At 39.8% G+C, this 16,231-nt stretch overlaps 1 protein-coding gene across 6 annotated transcripts; it reads left to right on the top strand.

The window, feature by feature from the left end:
- The first annotated feature begins 1,531 nt into the window (after positions 1-1,531).
- LOC103099376 (zinc finger protein 345-like) lies at positions 1,532-14,677 on the top strand. Of its 6 annotated transcripts, none has more exons than XM_056821387.1 (5): positions 1,532-1,740; positions 5,683-5,775; positions 6,971-7,097; positions 9,177-9,272; positions 11,894-14,677. In XM_056821387.1, exons 2-5 carry the CDS (start codon positions 5,740-5,742, stop codon positions 14,392-14,394), a joined length of 2,760 nt encoding a protein of 919 aa, XP_056677365.1. In that variant the 5' UTR covers positions 1,532-1,740; positions 5,683-5,739; the 3' UTR covers positions 14,395-14,677. The 6 variants fall into 6 exon arrangements, with proteins under 6 accessions (XP_056677365.1, XP_056677364.1, XP_056677366.1 ...); XM_056821386.1 differs by having other exon boundaries at positions 5,553-5,775; XM_056821388.1 differs by lacking the exon at positions 6,971-7,097 and having other exon boundaries at positions 5,553-5,775.
- Positions 14,678-16,231: the final 1,554 nt, after the last annotated feature.

Here is a 16,231-nt window from a genome sequence, read left to right as displayed (position 1 = left end):
CAAATACATGAGTTCATTGTTAAGAGTTTCACTCACCCAGCCAACCTACCAACTTGAGTCTGAATTGGAACTCAACAGATTCCAGTGGGCACCACATATCTAGCATCACTCTAGCTTAGGCTTAGGCAGCAACAACTTCAAATCTTGGTAAGACCTCCAAATAAGTCAACCTTGAAAAACACAGAACCACCAAAGTAGTTAGAAAGAACAAATCTTTTTTTTTTCCTTTTAAACATTATTTTATTTGGTCATTTTCAAACATTATTCATTGGAAACAAAGATCATTTTCTTTTCCTCCCTACCTCCCACCACCCCTCCCATAGCTGATGAGCAATTCCACTGGGTATCACATGTGTCCTTGATTCGAACCCATTTCCGTGTTGTTGGTATTTGCATTAGAGTGTTCATTTAGAGTCTCTCCTCAGTCATATCCCCTCCACCCCTGTAGTCAAGCAATTGCTTTTCCTCAGTGTTTTTACTCCCACAGTTTGTCTTCTGCTTGTGGATAGTGTTTTTTTCTCCTAGATAAGAACACATCTTTAATCAGAACAAGGGAGACAATGCTCTAATGGCCACTACACAAGAATCATGTGCAAAATCCCACACAGAGACAAGCTCTGGGACTTTGGGAACACTGTCTCCAGAAAAATGTACCTTAAAAGGGGATTTCCAATGAGCTAAAGAACTTGGAGTCTGATAGGGGAATAAAGGATAAGAAGGACAATTATGCTGCAAGCAAGGGCAGTCCCCGGTTTCCACCTGTGACCATGTCAGACAATATGGATTTGATGGCTCCCAGCACATTGATTGGCTTACACAGAGGCTAGAGAAGGAGAATTCCAGCTAGGGCCTGGACTACCTGGGAGTGGCCCAGATATAACAGGAGAAACTTCTAAGACAAAAAGGTACTTAATATTTGGTTATACCTACTAATTCTATCTAGGCTGAGATCATTGGGTACTTTAAGATTTATTGAGCTAGGGTCGAAGACTAGGGCCAGTCTGGGACTTCCCTGAAGGCAAGTTCCCAAAGGACAAAGGTAAATTTGTGGGTTCCATAAACCAGTATGTAATCAATATAATAATCAACAGTAATCAATATAATATAATAAAACATCTTTTATATATAAGGAACACCTACGTTTATAAAGACATACTTAACAAATGTTACATATATGCATATATATAAACACAGACATATAATAGATGAAGCCACATGTAAAGGTATATATGAAATGTAATTTATGTAAAATTTAATAGCTGTATCCATGTGTATAGGAAAGTCTATCTAGCTCTAGTTCTACCTATCCAGTTATCCATCCATCCATCCATCCATCTATCTCTGTTTCTATTTAACACAAAAACTAAATATACAAGTATTCACCGTTCCTGGTGAGGATTCCCTGACCAAAAAAACGTTTGTAGACAGTGAGCCTCTGAAAAGTTTTTTTGAGCATGCGAACAACTCTGCTGAACTACTTTTCCCAGAACGCCCTGCCTCTCCTGGTGGAAGACTTCCTCCCCCACGTGACTGTTTCCTCCCGGAAGTCAAGCTCTTCCAGATTTCTCCAGATTTAAGTTTGCTGCTGCCTCGGACGCTGGTACTTGGGGTGTGGCACCTTCCTGCTTCAGGCAACCAAGCAGTGAAGGAGGAAGAGTGAGTAGGCTTCGAGAGACGGGAAAAGCTTCGGGCGCCAAGCTTCTATTCGCACTTTCTTCTCGAAGCCGCCCTGAGAGCAAGGTAGGCCTGACCCCCTCTCTTAAAACTGCGCAGTCTCCCGGCTTCTTACCGGGGCCCCGCCCTGGGACGTATGGATCCCGGCGCGGCGCACGCGCAGTCTAGTTGAGCCCTCCCTGACCAGCCCCGCCTCCTTCCTCTGGCTGCTAGTGTCCACTTGGGCCTTTGACTGCGGCAACCCCGCGGTTTCTCTGGGGTTTGGTTTGATTGTTTCGGATCGATCCCGACGCTGTAATTGCTCCGGGCTCCCCCTAAAAGAGTTCTCTTCTTTCCCATTCATTTACGCCTTCCCATCCCCCTCTGCCTCCCCTTTGTCCTACTCTTCTTCTCTCTCGCATCTCCCAGGCCTCTTCCCTCCTCTTGGCCACCCAGCGATGCCCGTGTTCGGTTGCCCCCGGCCTGCTTTCTTTTTCTGCTTTTCCTTCAGTCTCAGAGAGGCTGCGAGGTCCATAACAGCTCCTAGATTCTGCTGGGGTTTCCGTCTCTCCTCTTTTCCCTGCTTCGCTTCCTTCCAAACAGATCCTCTTCCCCATTTACACTCTTCTTCCCTGTCTGTGACCATTTCTGTGCTGTTGCGGGGCAGCTGGTTGGCCCAGTGGAGAGAAAGACTTCATGAGCTCGGCAAGTCACTGATCCTGCTGGCCTCAGTTTCCTCTTCTTTCTAATGAACTGAAGAAGGAAAAGCAAACTGGTCCAGGATCTCTACCAAGAAAACCCCAAAGGGGGTCACCAAGAGGCACAGACTTCCTAGCTGTTTGACCCTGGGCAAGTCATTAAATCCTATTGACTTCGGTTTCCCCTGGAGAAGAAAGTACCAGTATTTCTTTCTTTTTTCTTCTTTCCAGTTACATACAATAACAAATTTCCACGTTTCTTTAAGTTATATGATCAAACTTCTCTCCCTCTCTCCCTCTCTCCTTTCTCTTCCCTCTTCAGGGGATTCAATCATGCAAAACATTTCCATATTGTTCATTTCACTCCCATCTTTCTGCCAAGAAAACTCTGGATCCTGGAGTCACGAGTTGGGCACGACAGAATAATGACCAAACAACATGGTTTTTGAGCACTTTGCCTCCCACTCAGTCACATAACTAACTGATCTCAAAACTGTCTTTTCTTCTCTCCTTCAACCCTTTACTTCCCCCATCCAAAGTTCCTTAATGTTCAGACCTCAACTGCTTCAGACAAACAATCATTTATTAAACACCAATCTTAAGTTAAACATTATGCCAGGTACTTAGTATGCAAAATAAAAATAAAACCATCAATCCTGAGGGAATTTCCGGTTTATCCCAGGAAACATCACTTGGGCCTGAGGTTTAGAGAGAATCATGCACATCTTCATGGAGTAAGTGGCATTGACATGGAGCCTTGCAGAAAGCTAAGGATTCTTTGAGAGGAAGTTGAAGGAGGAGTTCCGGACAGCCTTGATGAATGGCCTTGTGCAGAGAGGCAGGATGATGGGAGGTAGATTGTCTCAGATAAGGAACAGCCAGCTGGCCCATTCACCTGGGAGAGAAGGTATAAAAAGAGGGAGGTAAAGAAAGAGGAGTAGGGAGAAAAGGACAGGAGCGAAAGAAAGAGGAAGAGGAAGGAGAAAGAGGACCAATGAGCAAAGGGGAGACTCAAGGAGGGAGAGGGAGAAAGGGTAGAAAGAGAGGAGAAGGGAGGAGAGAGGGAGAAAGTGTGTGTGTGTGTGTGTGCGTGCGCATATGTGAGTGTGCGCGTACAGGCTCACAAGCACATGCTGAGATGTTATGATGGTATAAACCTAAGTGCTTACTTTGAAGGTGGACAAAAAAATGATGGAAAATGTCTTGGAATTAGGATCTATAAGATTTGGCAGCTGATTGGACACGTGTGATGTGAATGAGGAAAAGGGTAAGGATGACTGAGATTTCAAACTTTGGTGACTGGAAGCCTGGTAGGGCCCAGCAGAAATTGGGCAATCCCTCTCTACCATCTTTTCCAGTCATCCCTCTTACTTCACCCACACAGGCAGGGCTCTGGTTGAGGTCATGGACATGTGTCACTTTTACAGCCATCCTGGCCTCCTACTTGTTCTTGCTTTTAAGCTTTTCCTGTCCAGTCAGCCTTCTGACAACTTGTAAAATAGTCTTCTGAAGGCCTTGAAATGAACCTATAATTGTGCTCCCTTGGAAAGAGTAAAAGTTCCTTAGCCTGGTGCCCATTTCTTTCTGGATCCCCTGGGTTTTATCCAGACTAAATTCCCATCAATATTCATTGGACCCCAATCCATGTAACTGACCCAGGAATGTTGTTCTGAGGTTCTTTCATCAACATAGTATTACCAGAAAGAGTTTTAAACTATATACAAATCTAAATGACTAGCTTTCTTCTGAGGGAGACACTTCATCTCCTGCCTGCATGTATTTCTTTAGCCCACCCCCATTCCCATCATCAACTGCCTCATATCCCCTCATCACCTTGGGTTCTCAGATTTCTGATTTTCCTTCCAGGTCCTCCTCAGAGCCACCTCCTCTGTGAGGCTTTTTCTGATACTGCTTGTCACACCTAGGCTCTTTCCTTAATTAGTTCTTGTTTATTGTGTTTGCATATGGCAAAGCAGGTAAATACCAGCTCCAACCAGGAAGATTTGAAATTTTCTTTGTGAGCATTTTCAAAGTCTACAAATCAGGGTTTGATTTATTGTTTTGTTGATACCCTAATCTTAAGGGATGGTAAAAATGTGAAAAATAGATTAAACTTGAAAATGTGTTGTGAATGTCCATTTTCCCTTGGAAGACTGATAACCATTTAGAAGCACTCTCTCTCTCTCTCTCTTTCTCTCTCTCTCTCTCTCTCTCTCTCTCTCTCTCTCTCTCTCTCTCTCTCTCTCTCTCTCCCCATAGCCATAGCACCTCCTGTAACAGTTAAAATTTAGGAATATGAGGAGACTGAGGCAGGTAGAAATTAGTTTTTCTCTGCAAGGAGTATTATATTTTTAGAGGTTTATTAAAGTTAAGGATTAAAGAAAATACAGGATAAGAAAAAACACATGCCTAGGCCAGAGGCCTAGACAAGACCTCACCTACATTATGGAAAGAGCCACGTCTGCTCCAAAACAGAAGTCCAAAAGACCCTCAAAAGCCTCTGCCATCAGGTTAATTCCTTTTCGATCTTGGCCCACCTGAGAATTCCCGTGAGATTACAAAGCATTTTGGGGAAGTGGAGCAAGGGCTTGTGGGGATTGAAGTCCAGAGTTCGAGTCCATTTTTACACTCCAGACAGGAACTTTGTCATCATTTCTCTCCTTAATGCTCTAGGGCTTAGAACAGTGTCATGGGTTCAGATAGTATTTGCTGATTTGGCATGATTATAAGGAACAGCCATCTTTAACTCAGGCAGATGGTATAGGGGCATCTTTTGGTTGGGAGGCCACATCCTCCAAATAGAATAAATAAGTATTAATTTTTACTGAATCATCATTAATTTAAGACAGGTACAATCATTTGTTTCATTCTCCATGATATGGGACATGATCTCCAATAGACCACTGCCAAATTCCAAACCTAATAACAAAAGAAAATTAAATAGGGAGGGAAAGAGGGAAGATGGAAACTTCATACCATACACAAAATACTCAATTCCTAGTTTTTGCAATGGCTAGGAAAAATTCATCAAAATGAAGCATCTTAAAAAAATATTTACGATTTCTAGGTTACAATGTAAAAATATATATCTTATAGAACATATTTCATAAACTGTTCCACTGGAAACAATTAGGTCAAAACAGCAAACCTTCTATTTAACATCCACAAAGTTGTTTTGTTTTGTCTTTTCATTTGAAATAGGTTCATCATAGTCAAGATTCAATACCCAGAATATTGAAGTTTAAGCATCAACCATGAAATGAAAAATTTCCCCAATGTACAACAGAGAGACCAGTCCTCCTAGTGCTCATGGTTCTCTTCTCTTCTCCAGCTCTGATTTCTGAAGACTCTGACCTTTTCCAGGCAGTGGGAGCATTGAGGCAGGGGAATGGCCCCTATACACCTGCCCAATAAGGATTATCAGGTATATGAGAATTTGTTGACTCTTGAAATAACATCTTTGTCCCATTATGGACCTTACCTCCAGAAACCTTTACCTTTTCCCCATCCCCTCATATACCAGTTAATTGGCTCTTATGTCCATTATGTGTTGTTGTTCATTGGTTTCAGTTATGTCTGACTCTTTGTAACCCTATTTGGGGTTTTCTTAGCAAGAATACTGGAGTGGTTTGCCATTTCTTCTCCAGTTCCAGAAACTGTGGGAAATCAGGTAAACAATGTTAAGTGACTTCCCCAGGGTCACCCAATTAGAAAATATCTGAGACAGGTCTTCCCTAGCTGCTCTTAGATGTCATCTATACTTATTGGTGAATGAGTGAGGAATACACACTCACTATAACTAACCCCACACTGTATTCTCTATCATATTTAGTCATCTACAAGAGATTTAGGACATATGCTAGCATCTTTCTTACCACTATGCCTAAATAAAACCTCCAAATTTCCCTTCCCAGCACCCCTCCCATGTTGTCTCTCCCTATTAAAGTGTTAGCTTTTTCAAAATAAGGACCATTTCCCTCTTGCCTTTGTATCTTCAGTACATAAGACAGGGCCTGGCATGGAGAAGGCCCATTAGTGCTCTTTTCTGCATTAAGTCCTTTGGCATCATACTTCAAGGCTTAGGTCACCAACTCACTTCACGGCTAAGTCATTCCACTTCACTTTGACCATGAGTATATGTTCTCCTCTGCAGTCTTTCATTTCCTCACCTGTGTACCCATTGGACTTCTTTTTATGCCACATAAAATTAACACCCTTGAAGGAAAAGCAGCTTGATTATTGTATTTTCAGGTCTTTAGCCCTGACCTTAGGAGTCACCTAATAAAAGTCTGTGGAATTGCATTCGTAAGAGCAATATAAAGTTCTGATTTAGAGTCACTGTATTGATATGACTGGAGTCACTCACTATCTTGGCACTAGAGTGGAAGAGCCTGTTGATTGACCTTAACCTAAATGTAGTTCAGAGCTCCTGAGCTGAAGCCATCCATCTTAGGCTGCCATCTCCCTTCCTGAGGAAGTGATAGTCAGAATCCTTTTTCAGGGCTGGGTTGGACTAAGGGCCTTTCTCCCTTTTTTGAGTCTGTGAAAACCAGCTTTGTCCTCTTGGGTCCATATTGGGAAGAGGACCCAAAGATACCAAAATATATTTGATATTTTAGGAATCAGTAACATTCAAGGATGTGGTTGTGGACTTCACCCCAGAGGAGTGGAGGCACCTGCATCCCTCTCAGAAGGTGCTCTACTGGGATGTGATGCTGGAGAACTACCAGAACCTGGTCTGGCTGGGTAAGGACAGTTTTCCCTGCTAACTCAGACTCTGGTCTGAGTTAATTTTTTTAAATTTTAATTAATTTTTTTTCATTTATATGTAGAAGCAATTTTTGACAATTGTCTAACATTTTAGAATTCAGATTTTTTTCCTTCCCTTCCTTCCCCCTACTCTCTAAGGTGGTAATTAGTCTGATGCAGTTTATAGCCATACATGGAAATATATATTTCCATTTTGCTCATATTGTGATAAAAAACATATCACATATATAGTAAAAATTACATGAAGGAAATAAAGTGGAAGCTGCCATGCTTTGCTCTACCTCAGGCTCTAAAAGTTCCTGCTTTAGCTGTGGATAGCATTTTCAAGAGTCCCTTGTAGTTATCTTGAAAACTTGCTTAGGTTATAATGGTTTAGCATCATGTAATATTTTTGTTACTATATACATTGTTCTGTTTACCTTTCTCTGCATCAGTTCACATAAGTTCTTATTGGAGACTTTTTGCTTCTTTCTTTAATAAATAAGGACAATAAATAAGGAAAGACACCAGTCTTTCCAGTAATTTTTTCTCATGTAGAAATAGCCTTTTGTGACCCTTTGACATTGAGTCATGTGACAGAGTATTTCTGCCAGGTGAACAAATTTGGGTTTGTATAGGTGGAAATTGGCAGGTTCATGTGTAACAGTTAAAATTTTGGGGGGAACTGAGGCAGGTAGAAATTAGTTTCTCTCTAGAAGTACTATATTTTTAGAGGTTTATTTAAGATAAGGAATTTAGGAAAATAGAAGTAATAAAGGCATGTGCTAGACCCAGAGAGCCTATTCACAACCACTCACATCTTGCCTGCTAGATGGAGAGCCGCGTGTGCTCCGAAGCGGAAGTAGGAAAAAAGAGAGACCCAGTAGCCTTTACAACTAGGTTAAATAGAAATTTTTGACCTCTCCCAGGTGGAAATCTCAGTGAGATTAGAGGGCATTCTGGGAGCTAGCAGGGACTCCTGGAGGTTGGAGTCCGGAGATCAAGTCTCCATTTTTACGCATGTTGTGGTCCCTGAGGTTCTTTCTCTATTGTTCCTTTTTCCCTCAAGTCCTATATTCTTCTTTAAAGGTCCAGTGTAGAGACTGAAGACATCAAAAGCTCCCATGGTTTTTCCGGGTCCTCTCTGAGGCCAGGCCCATTCTTCCTTGTATCTTCATATACTTCTTAGGAGCCTAGTACAGGGTATCCTTCAGAATTCCTTTGTCCCATTCTTGAGGCCTTCCTAGTGTTGAGGGTAAAAATTAGGGGTTATTGACTGAATATGTTATGCTAGTGGTCGCCAGGGATTAATTCAATCCCAATAAAATGCTCAAGTCAGTTTTGGAATTTTATGGTGGTTTAATTACAATAGAGGGAAGGAATTAAGAAGAAGAGAGAAAAGGGTATAAGTTTTTCTCTGGCCTAGCCTAAGTAAGCCAAGGGAAGTTCAGAGAACTCAACCATGAGGCCTCCTCAAGAAATTAAAACTAGCTCAGCTTCCAGCCACGAGGTCTACTCTGAGAGGAGGGACCTCCTAAGAGTATAGTGCTTTAGGAGGGAAAGGAAAGGAGGAATCACTCACAGAGGTTCTCAGAGAAGATGCCTCACCTAACCCACGCTACAGAGCTTCTCCCAGTTAGCTCACTGGCAAACTGCAAACACCAACTGTCAAGATGCCCAGGATGCTGTCACCAGCCACACGAGCCAGAGAGAGAGCCATGTCTCTGCAAGAGAGCCAGAGAGAGAAGTGACCTGAAATATATAGACCACTCTTTACATCACTTCCTGTGTCTCACGTGTACCAATGGTAGCTTAAGCTTGACTTAGGACAGCCCGGGGGTCTGCCAGTTGTTTCTTATTTGTCACTTGCTAGCACATGTCTGTCATAGGCCATCCTCCTCAACACTTAATCCTTAAGTAGGGTTGTATACATTCCTGGTTGCTAGGATTTTAAAGACTAATCAGGGTGGAGAAAATCTAAAATTCACATTAGCATTTTCTTTTTTTCCCAGAGAGAGATGGATCACCATCTGAACCAGCTTTCTAAACCAGCCTCTTTGCATTTCTAATGTACAGGACTAGCAGTTTCCAAACCAGACATGATTGACAAGTTGGAGCGAGGGGAAGTGGTTGGAATGTCAGAGGGAGATGGCTCAAGCAGTACTTGTCCAGGTGAGTGAATGAATGAGTGAAAAAGTAGATAACTCGTGACCAGCAACATCAAAGCTGGTTGTTTGGAGAAAATACTTTGAAAATCTTGGGCAGGGATCTGTCACAGCTCCTGAGGCCCCTGTGGAGAAGAGCTGAGGCTACCTGGGAGGAGCTGCTTCCTTGAGCCTCATCTTATGTTCAACCAAGCATTCTCCACACATCTCTCCTGCTCTCATGTTCCTTCAGTCTCAAAGGAAAGTGTTGAGAAAGGAGTTTTCTTTCCCACCATTTCAGTGCCTTTCCTGGTCCTCAGCAGTTCTTCTCCTGCTTCTCAACATAGTTTCTTTGTTGTTATGTGAATGATATCTATTACACAATCATTTACTGTCTTGTTCTCTTTGGATTGCTTTATAGCGTTCAGTCATTTTAGGTGTTTCTTTCTTTCTTTCTTTCTTTCTTTCTTTTTTTTTTAAACCCTTACCTTCCATCTTAGAATTAATACTGTGAATTGGTTCCAAAGCAGAAGAGTGGTAAGGGCTAGGCAATGGGGGTCAAGTGACTTGCCCAGGGTCACACAGCTAGGAAATGTCTGAGGCCAGATTTGAACCCAGGATCTCCCATCTCTGGGCCTGACTCAATCCACTGAGCCACCCAGCTGCCCCCTATTTCAGGTGTTTCTGACTCATTGTGACTCCATTTCAGGTTTTTCTTGGCAAAAATACTGGAGTGGTTTGTCATTTCCTTCTTCAGCTTATTTTATAAATGTGGAAATTGAGGCAAATGGGATTAGGTGACTTGCCAGCAGTCACCCAGTGAGGAAGTGTCTGAGACCAGATTTGAACTCTGATCTTCCTGACTCCAGGCCCTGCCTTTACCTCCTTGGCCACTTAGCTGCCCTTGCTTTTTATTACTTCTATTTTTTTTGGCCCATCTTTCTCCTATAATTCTGAAAAAATAAGTTTATCAGATCTATCTTTTTATTCTACTTTCTTTAGCCTGTTCTTTTTAATGGTTCCCCATATTTATTTGAGTGATTAAATTATAGTTCTAAAGGACCAAATCTTAGTCAGCTACAACTAAATCCTTTGAAGTAGTGATTGTTTCCTATCTTTTGTTATTACCTCCTCCTTCTCTCCTGTTTCACAGGAAGAATGGTCCTGCTCCTTTCTCACTGATCTTCAGTCTCTCCCTGTTTCCTGACTACTTCACAACTGCCTACAAACATTCTTACCAGTTAGTCATCTTCAAAATACCTTCACTCAATTCTTCCATCTCTGCTGTCATCCTATATCTTATGTCCTTTGTGTCTCAATGCCTTGATTAGACCATTTGCAGTATCTTCCTCCAATTCTCCTTAAATTCTCTTCTTAATTCTCTATAATTTGGCTTCCCACTTAACCATTCAAGCAGAAGTGCTCTCTCCAGTATTATTAGTGATCTCTCAATTGCCAAATCTATTGGCCTCTTTATAATACTCTTCCTTCTTGACTTCTCTGTACCTTTTGACAGTTGATCATTGCCATCTCCTGCATATTCTCTTTACCTTTATTTTTAGGACACTGCTCTCTTCTGGTTGTCCCTGTACATATTTAAACTTTTGTCCTCATTGTCCTTGGCTGGGTCTTTATCTAGGCATTGCCCACTAACCATGGTTGTCCCACTAGGCACTGTCCTGAACATTCTTCTCTTCCTCTATACTAATTCTCTTGTGGATATCATCAGCTTCTTTGGATTTAATTATCATTTCTATGCTGATGATTCTCAGATCTACTTATCCAGCCTTAACATATCTGCTGACCTCCATTCTTCTATCACCAACTGCCTATCAGACATTTCAAAATGAATATCTAGTAGATAGCTTCATTTAACATATGTTAAGGTGAACTCATTCCTTCCCCTTCTTTCTTTTTCACTCTTACAATCTTCCCTATTGTTGATACCACTGTCCTGTCAGTCCCCCTGATTCACCCTCCTGATGTTCATCCTCATCTTCTCTTATCCTCAGTATCCAGTCTTTTGTCTTGATCTGTTGATTTCACATTTGTAACATCTTTTTAATATATCCACTTTCTCCTCTAAAACTTCTTTCCATTAGGGTGTAGGCTTTTATCTCTTTACAACTGGATTATTGCAATAGCTGCTGGAAAATGCGGATGGATCTTCCTTCTTCAACTCTCCTACTCCAGTCTTTCTCTTGGCATGAAGCAGCTTCTCTCTTCAAAGAGTTTACATTCTTTAAAAGGAAACAATGTATATATATAATAGTAATTGCAAAATATCTAAAAAGCTATCTCATGGTGTTTCCTGAGGTGGAGATGCTAATCACTGATATGTCATGAAAAGCTTCATGTAAGAAATCACCCTTGAGCTAAATTTCAGATGAAATCAGCAGTTTGAAGATGCTAAGGTGAGGAAGGACTATAATTGGAATATGGTGGATAGCCATTGGAAAGGCATTTCAGAGGTGTAATGTTGAATATGGAAACTAGTTTACCTAGACTAGTGTCTCTGAAGAGAGCAATGTGTAATTGGTCTGGAAAAGTAGTCTGGAACAATATTTTTTGGTGGAAGAGGGGGAACTCAAGTGAAATGGAATTCATGGGCAACAAAGTATGTTTACATTTTAAAAAAATTTCTTTCAGATTGGGACACTGAGCCTAAAACCAAGGAATTCATTCAAAAGATTGCTCTCTCCATTGAAGAGCCATTCCAAGAAAGAATTCAAGATGGTAATTTTCATGTCTCCAAGTCTGGTGAAGCCTGGAAATGTGTTTTATTAGGGAAACAGCAGAGCACTGAGGAGAAACTTTTGGGACATGTACAAATCTTGGAAATGATGACTCCCAATCAAGTAAAAGAACATGAAGATAAAAAATATAATGAAGGCTTTTGCCAAAGAGCAAGCCTTTTCCCACAACATAAGATGCCTCTTGGAAGGAATCTTCTTCATCAGTCTGATATAGAGCAAAGAAGAGTCAGATTGTGTTCATACCTGAATGAACAGACAAGAATTTCCTTAAAGAAGATGTTTTCTAGGTATAAAGAGTATGAGAAATTATTCAGTTATGAATCAGACCTTAATGAAAATCATAGTCATCAGAGTGGAGAGAAAGCACATTTAAAGAATGAATGTGGTCAGACTTTCTCCAGTAGCATAAACATCACTCAGAATCAGAGAATTCATAATGTAGAAAAATATTATAAATGTAATAAATGTGGGAAAGCTTTTAGCCAGAAGATAGAGTTTATCAGACATCAGAGAATTCATATTAGAGAAAAACCATATGCATGTAATGAGTATAAAAAGGTCTGCCCACAGAAAACTGACCTTACTATCCATCATAGAATTCATACTGGAGAAAAACCTCATGAAAGTAATGAATGTGGTCAAGCCTTCAAACTGAAGAGAACACATATTGAAAATCAGAATATTCTTGTGGGCAAAAAACCATTTGAATGCAATGAATGTGGAAAAGCCTTTAGTCAGAAGGCAGGACTTAATGGACATCAGAACATTCATACAGGAAAGAACACTTACAAATGTAATGAATGTGGAAAGAACTTTAGTCAAAATTCAGGACTTATCTACCATCTGAGAATTCATACAGGAGAGAAACTTTTCAAATGTGACGAATGTGGGAAAGCCTTTAATAAGAAAATAGGACTTAGGAGTCATCAGAAAATTCATTCTGGAGAGAAACCATATCAATGTAATGAATGTGGGAAGGCCTTTAGTCATAAGGCAGGACTTACTTGCCATGAGAAAATTCATACTGGAGAGAAACCATATCAATGTAATAAATGTGGTAAGGCTTTCAGCAGAAAATCTGTTCTTACTGATCATCAGAAAAGTCATACAGGAGAAAAACCTTATCAGTGTAATGAATGTGGGAAAGCTTTCACCAGGAGGACTATCCTTACTCAACATCAGAAAATTCATACTGGAGAGAAACCTTATAAATGTAATGAGTGTGGGAAAGCCTTCAGTCAGAAAATAGGACTGACATGCCATCAGAATATTCATACTGGAGAGAAGCCTTATGAATGTAATGATTGTGGTAAAGCCTTCACTCAAAAGACAGGACTCACAAGACATCAGAAAATTCATACTGGAGAGAAACCATATCAGTGTAATGAATGTGGGAAGGCCTTTAATCAGAAGAGAACACTTACTGAACATCAAAATATTCATACTGGTGAGAAACCTTATGAATGTAATGAATGTGGGAAAGCTTTCAATCAGAAGAACACACTTATTGAACATCAGAATATTCATACTGGAGAGAAACCTTATGAATGTAATGAATGTGGGAAGGCCTTCAATCAGAAGAAAAAACTTACTAAGCACCAGTATATTCACACTGGAGAGAAACCTTATGAATGTAAAGAATGTGGGAAAGCCTTTAGTCAGAAGAGAACACTTATTGAACACCAAAATATTCATACGGGGGAGAAACCTTATGGATGTAATGAATGTGGGAAAGCCTTTAGTCAGAAAACAGGACTTACTAAACATCAGAAATGTCATACAGGAGAAAAACCTTATCAGTGTAATGAATGTGGGAAAGCTTTCACCAGTAGAACTATCCTTACTCAGCATCAGAAAATTCATACTGGAGAGAAACCTTTTAAATGTAATGAATGTGGGAAATCCTTCAGTCAGAAAATAGGACTGACATGCCATCAGAATATTCACACTGGAGAGAAGCCTTATGAATGTAATGATTGTGGTAAAGCCTTCACTCAAAAGACAGGACTCACAAGACATCAGAAAATTCATACTGGAGAGAAACCATATCAATGTAATGAATGTGGGAAGGCCTTTAATCGGAAGAAAACACTTACTGAACATCAAAATATTCATACTGGTGAGAAACCTTATGAATGTAATGAATGTGGGAAAGCTTTCAATCAGAAAAACACACTTATTGAACATCAGAATATTCATACTGGAGAGAAACCTTATGAATGTAATGAATGTGGAAAAGCCTTCAATCAGAAGAAAAGACTGACTAAGCATCAGTACATTCACACTGGAGAGAAACCTTATGAATGTAAAGAATGTGGGAAAGCCTTTAGTCAGAAGAGAACACTTATTAAACACCAAAATATTCATACGGGGGGAGAAACCTTATTGATGTAATGAATGTGGGAAAGCCTTTGGTCAGAAAACAGGACTTACTAAACATCAGAAATGTCATAGTGGAAAGGAACCATAACAATGTGGGAGGGCCTTCACCAGGAGGACAAGACTTACTTGACATCAAAAAATTCATACCAGAGAAAAACCATATCAGTGTAATCAGTGTGGGAAAGCTTTTAGCAGGAAGACAATTCTTACTGAACATCAGAAAACCCACAGGGGAGAGATTTCTTCAGAATGTAGGAAGGCCTTCAGTTGGAAAACAACCCTTGAACATCAAAAATATAATATTGAAGAAAAAGTTTTGGAATATAATGAAGACCTTTTGGTAGAGAAGATGCCTTATTAAATCTTGTATTAAATTTTATTCTATTCAGTTTCAGAAATAGGAAAAAAACCTAATGGATAAAATGAATTTGAGAAAGCCATCCAGGGGAGCTTAGAACTTGTTCAAAATCACAATCTATACTGGTGAGAAACTGAACAATTGAAGAAAAGCCTTCAGTTGGAAGGAGGTTCTTATTGAACATTAGAAAATATTGGAGAGGAACTTTAATATTATGATAATGCAATTAGGTAGTAAAGTGGGTAAAAATACCAGATTTGACATCAGGATGACCTGAGTTCAAATCTTGCTGAGACAGTATTTGTGTGACTCTTGACAAATCATTTAACCTCTCTTTGCTTTAGTTTCCCTATCTGTAAATGAGGGATAATAGCATAGGGTTGACTTGAAAGTCCAATGAAATAAAATATGTACATGTCTTTGCAAGCCTTCAAGTACTATAAATTCTAGTTTTACAGAAATGGTTGTAGGAAGGGCTTTGCAAAGGAGATATACCTAATTGAAATCAAAGAAGTCCTAGAAGAGGAAGCCTTTACGAATATAATGAATTTTAGGTGAGCTACCATTGGAACTCAACTTTCTGAATATTACAAAATTTATATCAGAGATAAAACTAATGAATATAATGCATGTGGAAAGACCTAACAGAACATCATATTCTCTGAACATCAGAAATTTCATACTAGAAACTACAAACATAATTGTTGTAAACCTTCTACTACAGAGAATATAGAAAAGTTTCTCATTTAAGCCTTTATAGAAAAATTAGAAATGAGGGAGAACTTTCCTAGATGAGAGTTTGCTTATTCTATATCATTACATTAAAACTGGAGACATCATAAGAATATTATTAATTTTAGAAAGTATTCCCTGAGAATAAACATGGGATACATGCTGGAGAATAATATTCTGGATATCATGGCTTCAGTATGGATGAATATGGGTGGTATTTTAGCCAAGGAACACCTGCTGAAAATCTAAAAACTTAAACTAAAAGAAAAATACTTCCACCAAGAAGTATCTCGTGCAGTCCAGGTCTGGTAACTGCTTAAAAGAGGAAATTTGAATGAATTATCAAACCAGAGGTAAGAAAAATTTAGGGTGGAATATTATGTTGAGCAGCAACTGTATTAAGTCCCACCCGCTATGGTAGTTTAATAAATCCTTGCTCAAACTTTTATCTTTAGTGAAAGAAGGTAGAACCAAGAACAAGTTACAAAGAAATCAATGTAGACTTGATGTTAGGGAAAATCTCCTAACAACTAAGTATGTTCCAAAGTGAAATTAATTGCCTTGAGGGAAGTAACCAGTCTCCTAATTGAGTATTTTCTCCAACATGAAGTTAGATGACTATTTGTCAGAGATATAGAGGTGAAGGAGGCATGTTATCTGGATTAGGTGGTTGTTGAAATTCCTTTTTCAAAAGCACTCTGACTGCTAGGATTGTTTTTATTTCCTCACTAATACTTCATCAAATGTGCCTTTGATGTG

Source organism: Monodelphis domestica, chromosome 3, assembly GCF_027887165.1.
Source record: "Monodelphis domestica isolate mMonDom1 chromosome 3, mMonDom1.pri, whole genome shotgun sequence".
NCBI lineage: Eukaryota > Metazoa > Chordata > Mammalia > Didelphimorphia > Didelphidae > Monodelphis > Monodelphis domestica.
Note: the sequence above shows the minus strand (reverse complement) of the source record. Positions and strands in the feature narration are given on the sequence as shown.